The sequence below is a fragment of the Austrofundulus limnaeus genome, unplaced genomic scaffold (genome assembly GCF_001266775.1).
Source record: "Austrofundulus limnaeus strain Quisiro unplaced genomic scaffold, Austrofundulus_limnaeus-1.0 Scaffold1442, whole genome shotgun sequence".
Taxonomy (NCBI): Eukaryota; Metazoa; Chordata; class Actinopteri; order Cyprinodontiformes; family Rivulidae; genus Austrofundulus; species Austrofundulus limnaeus.
Genome location: NW_013953844.1, coordinates 27,374 through 32,764, shown reverse-complemented (window position 1 = coordinate 32,764; position 5,391 = coordinate 27,374). Strand labels below are relative to the sequence as shown.

The 5,391-nt window shown below is 47.4% G+C and overlaps 1 protein-coding gene across 1 annotated transcript in view; it reads right to left on the bottom strand.

Annotated features, from left to right (window-relative positions):
- The window catches only part of LOC106535402 (titin), a gene marked incomplete at its 3' end in the record, with an annotated part of 22,314 nt that overhangs the window by 13,299 nt on the left and 3,624 nt on the right, over positions 1-5,391 (bottom strand). Inside the window, 9 exon segments of the mRNA XM_014032401.1 lie at positions 4-946; positions 1,093-1,256; positions 1,332-1,446; positions 1,702-1,873; positions 1,955-2,105; positions 3,897-4,006; positions 4,095-4,184; positions 4,270-4,292; positions 4,377-4,556. Of these exon segments, the coding sequence (XP_013887855.1) occupies positions 4-946; positions 1,093-1,256; positions 1,332-1,446; positions 1,702-1,873; positions 1,955-2,105; positions 3,897-4,006; positions 4,095-4,184; positions 4,270-4,292; positions 4,377-4,556 (1,948 nt within the window).

The window sequence follows — 5,391 nt, the reverse complement described above, 5'->3', positions numbered from 1 at the left end:
GGGGTCCTCTGTAGATGGTAGTAGGTTTTGATGAGGGTCCTCTGTAGATGGTAGTAGGTTTTGATGAGGGTCCTCTGTAGATGGTAGTAGGTTTTGATGAGGGTCCTCTGTAGATGGTAGTAAGTTTTGATTAGGGTCCTCTGTAGATGGTAGTAAGTTTTGATTAGGGTCCTCTGTAGATGGTAGGTTTTGATGGGGGTCCTCTGTAGGTGACAGTATGTTTTGATGAGGGTCCTCTGTAGATGATAAGATGTTTTGATGGGGGTCCTCTGTAGATGACAGTATGTTTTGATGAGGGTCCTCTGTAGATGATAAGATGTTTTGATGGGGTTCCTCTGTAGATGACAGTATATTTTGATGGGGATCCTCTGCAGCTGGTAAAGTACATTGACAGATTGCTTTAGGAGATTGTACAGCAGAATGTTTGTGTTTTGTAGAAACTGGTGAGGGATTTTGAGAAGTCTCATTGGGAGACACTGAGCGACATTGGTTAATCTCTTTTAAATATGATTCTGGACTTCTTTGAAGCCCTACAGAAGACAGTGCAGCACTACTTTCCAAGTCTTTTAGCAACAGTGCAGAGCTGTCTTTCAGGGCTGTGGTAGATTGTCGAGGACTGATTTGGAGGTCTTCAATAGACGGTCCAGGGCTGTTCTGCTTCTTTTCAGGTTGAGAACTTGTTTGATGGTCTGTAGGAGATGGTACAGGACTGGGCTGTGGCTCTGAACTGATGAGACAGACCAGGCTGTGAGCAGAGGGACTGATGAGTGGAGTCTCAGGTTGGGTTGAAACTTGTGACAGTGAAATGTTAGTGGGTTGTACTGAGGTCTGATTGATGGACAAGGAGTTTAGCTCTGTTTTCTGAGACCTGCAGGAGGAGCAGATGTAACCTTCAGAAKCCGCCCTACCACCTCCAGCCTGTTCTACACATTCTGAATGGATCGACCTGTAACAAAAACACAGTTTCCAAGTTTTTATTGTCTTCATGGGCAGACAGGAGGAAGAAACCAATAAATAAAAACAATACTTATATTTTGATAAGTTGTTTAAAAAAAACGAAGTCCTAACCAGGCCTCGCTGGACCCTGATTACCTGTAGCAGTGGGTACAAGCCAGAACCTCCCGCAGTGTGGACTGGTCGGTGGCAGGGTCACAGAGAAGGCAGGGCAGGGYGGGGTCACATGACTCACACAGAAACAGGTGATTGGCCCATTGGCCAGATGACATTACACCACAGCGGCGACAGACTCTACAGTTCTGAAGAGCAGAGGAGGTTGATGAGTTCAGAACCAACACAGTTCTGTTGGGTTTGTGTAGTGGTGTGTGTCTCACCCTGCAGATCCAGCCGGTGCTCGGTGCGTAGTCAACAGGTGGTGTGAGGCAGTGCGTGTGATAAGCTTTATCACACCGCTCACACACCARCAGCACAGCTTCGTCTCCTCGTAACCTGAAACACAAACAGACCCAGGTTTTGTTCTGTGGGGTCCAACAGACACTTAAAGCGTAACTAACCTCCCCATGAAAGCTCAACTGCCCCCAGACCACCAAGAAAAAAAAAATCCAACAAAGTAGGTTATGCCAAGAGGCACTGACGGGCACGGCCAAGRGTGGAGATGAGCGATGGGGTGACAGCTAGCTTAATTTGACAAGCTAACATTTCTGACAACAGGTGTGTGTAGAGACAACAGGTTCTGTGGGTTACCTGCAGCTGCGACACACTCGACACTCGGGACACTGCCACCCAGCCCGACACAGAGGGGAGGGGCTCAGAGGCGGGTCCAGGCAGCTGCCATGGTAACAGTTACCACAGCAACTGCACATTAGCAGGCCACCAGGTCTGGCACCGTCTGAACACGACACACACTGCGATGAGGCTGCAACGACAAGAAACAAACACCAGTCCATGTGCTGCACTTCAAAACATCACAGCAGGGTGTGGCTAAAAACACCTGTACCTGTGTGGGCGTGCCTCGTGCAAAACGTGCGCCTCTGGCTCCAATCCTGGTGAGCGCCAGCAGCAGCAGCACAGGGGAAGTGGTAACTCCGCCCACACTCTGTCTCATGGCAACGCACTGTTGCACCAAGCCTCTGGCAGAATGCGCACACCTGCACAGATGATAGAGAGAGAGGGCGGGGCTTAAACAGGATGTGAAAAGTCCATAACAAACAGGTCAGAGGAAAATCAAATCTAAAATAATCAAAACACCCACGTCCGACAGAAACARCCCAAACCATTAGCCATCCACCACTGTGCTGACAGCTGAGAGGAGCTATTTGCTGCAGTGCATTCTGGGTAAACATCTGTCCTTAAGTCTTATTGGTAAGGACAGGCTACTGCAAACATTCCAAACAAACCATGACCTTTGACCTAATGACTGGGGCCAGTACTGTGTGACCTTTGACCTAATGACTGGGGCCAGTACAGTGTGACCTTTGACCTAATGACTGGGGCCAGTACAGTCTGACCTTTGACCTAATGACTGGGGCCAGTACTGTGTGACCTTTGACCTAATGACTGGGACCTGTACTGTGTGACCTTTGACCTAATGACTGGGGCCTGTACAGTGTGACCTTTGACCTGAATTGTTGGTCTGGACAGGGTTTTGATGGAGATTAATTCTTAATCAACAAACCTTTATTTTTTCCTCTCTCAGGGTGTTGTTCATGTTTAAAAACCAACTTTGCACAGAATACTTTTTGTGGTAAGAAATAAACTGAAATGAGTTTAAAAACAAAATATCTGTGTATGTGGTTGGAGATTGTGTGTGTGTGTGTGTGGGTGTGTGTGTGTGTGTGTGTGTGTGTAGTACAGTTGTGGTGGTGGGGCATGAAATTATTTTTATAAACCAAAGGGGGGGCCATCAGAAAAGGTTTGGGAACCACTGTCCTGGAGGATGCTGAAGATTTATACATATTTGAATTCTGATCACTGGATTTCTGCTGATTGGACTTGTGTTCATCTGGTTTATTGTAAAACAGCATCGGCGGCTATTCAGGCCATTTCTCAGCTGCCTAACCAGTATGAAAGGATGTGCCGTGCTATCAGCACTCAGACTCTAGCCCTGTGTGAGCTGAGACACAGTCTGCAAGCAGCTCTTGAGGGTTGTGGGCCAGCTGCGGTCCCTGGAACTCACTGGCAAGATGGAATCGATCTTGGAGAAACCGATAGCTTGAMTCGGCGGGAATGCCCAYACCAATTTGTCTGATTGGACTCACCMCCTTGGGATGTATCAGCGGAGGTTAAGGCAGTAGAAAAAAATATTGTCTGCCTTACCGAAAACATTTTCTTGCCATCTGCATTGGGCTCCATGATTCAGCCTTAGTAKGCTGATTATCTTAAAYTCTCCCTGATGGTATGCAAACAAGACCCTCCTCATCCACCCCCTATCAACACCTGTGACGTCGAACTAGGCTCAATGCTGAGTGATGAACTTCATCCCATCTATCRGGACAATGGCAGAATGTTACCTAGGCCGTGGTGCACAGGCTCACATTACATTACACACATGTACACACACACACTTCACAAAGACCACCCATYCCATGTACAACACCTTCTTCACCGGCGAATGTGTTTTTGTTTGTGTCCCCAGCTCTGTGTATCGCGAGTCATTTGTTGTGCATATGATCTTATGTTTCCGATGTAAACACAGGATCAGAGCAATTTTTTAACCCAACTTTCCTTTTGTGTATTTCCAGCTGTTAAAGGCAGCGCCTACTCATGATGTTCCTTCATGTTGATGATCCTTGCCCTGTGCAGGGTCTATGGCTGCAAGACCTGGGGGCACTTTGTTTATGTTTTGTCTTGTGAACGGGTGTTCTGAACTGTAATTTCCCCTTGGGATCAATAAAGTTTTATCAATCAACCAGAACCGTACTGATCAGACAGAAACTCACCTGAGTGCTTCCTGAATCGATGGCTTTGTCCACAAAGAGCAGTGACTGACCTTCGCCCTGACGAACGCCCTCTGACCAGGAGGCACACTGCAGGTGAGCACAGCACTGACCTGTGCAGACAGGTATGGTTAATATACACTAACACAGGTCAGGTTAATACATGAACACAGCAGCAGGAGGAAGAGGACGAGGATGGACCTGTGGCGTCGAACAGTGATTGGACGTTGATGTCACAGGGAAGGCCGATGGGTCCAAGCTGCCTGATGAACTCTGAAGAAGACTCTTCCTCTGAAAGACACAGGTAAAGAGACGGGTTAAAAGACAGGTAAGGAGTCACACACCTGCAGCTGGTGGACCAGAGAGGACAACTCACCACACGGTTCTGGACTGCTGCATCTGAAAGCAAATAACCAGACCAGCTGATTAATCCAACACAATATAAATACTCAGGTGGGACAAACAGGAAACAAAGTCACTCACGTGGGCGGGGCCTGGTTGCCATTGTAACAGTGGTCGTGGCAGTCGTCGTCCTGGTCTGAGGATGCACGGCGGTTGAGAATGTGGAGCGGGATGTAGCCCGGTGTTGGGCCAAACACCAGCAGGCGGCCCTGGCCCAGAGGAGGCTGGTCGCCACGGTAACAGAAGGCACACTGCTTCAGCCTGCAGGAAGACAGGTCAAAGGTCACAGTCTCAAGTTACTGACAGCATGGCTGAAACCTAGGCAACCRTCTCCTGTTGCAGTCCCAGCTTAACCCAGATTCTGAGTCCTCTTTAAGATCCTGATCACTCCAAACTGGACCAGGAGCAAACAGGACCTGATCTGGATCCACTTTGTTTAAAACAGACGAATCAAGTCCAGTCCAGCAATGACATCTGGTCCATGTTGGGTTTTAGGACTGACCGACCCTCCATCCATCCATCCATCATCATCCATCCATCATCATCCATCCAGTCACCCATCCACCCACACACTCCATCTATCCATCCATCCATCCATCCATCCATCTATCTACCTACCAACCAGTGCTGGGCAGTATACTGTTTTGTCCCAAAAACTGGTTTTATTTTTGTTATAATATGAATTTTCTGAGAAATAGCCTGAACAYGTTCGGAACGTTTTGTCGCTGCTGCCAGTGAACTGTTTCCCAGGGGACACTTTTCCTGGTAGCACCACTATRCATGTTAGCATGCTAATGTTGTTGTTGGAGCAGCTCATGGCAGTAACTGGCGGCGGGTGGTGTTTCAGCTGCTTATATTGACTGAAGTTAGGGCTGGGTGGTATGACCTCAGATTCATATCAGGGTATAAACTGAATYCCTTCACGGTAACCGTATACATCGTGTAGAAAATTATCATAAAAAGTAAAGATTATGTCATTTTTAGAGCTTTTTTTTTGCAGAAAAGCATTTTTGCTTCTGCCTGCTGAATAGGGGTGTAAGAAAATATTGATACACTGAAATATCGTGATATTTAATTTTCCGATACTGTATCGATA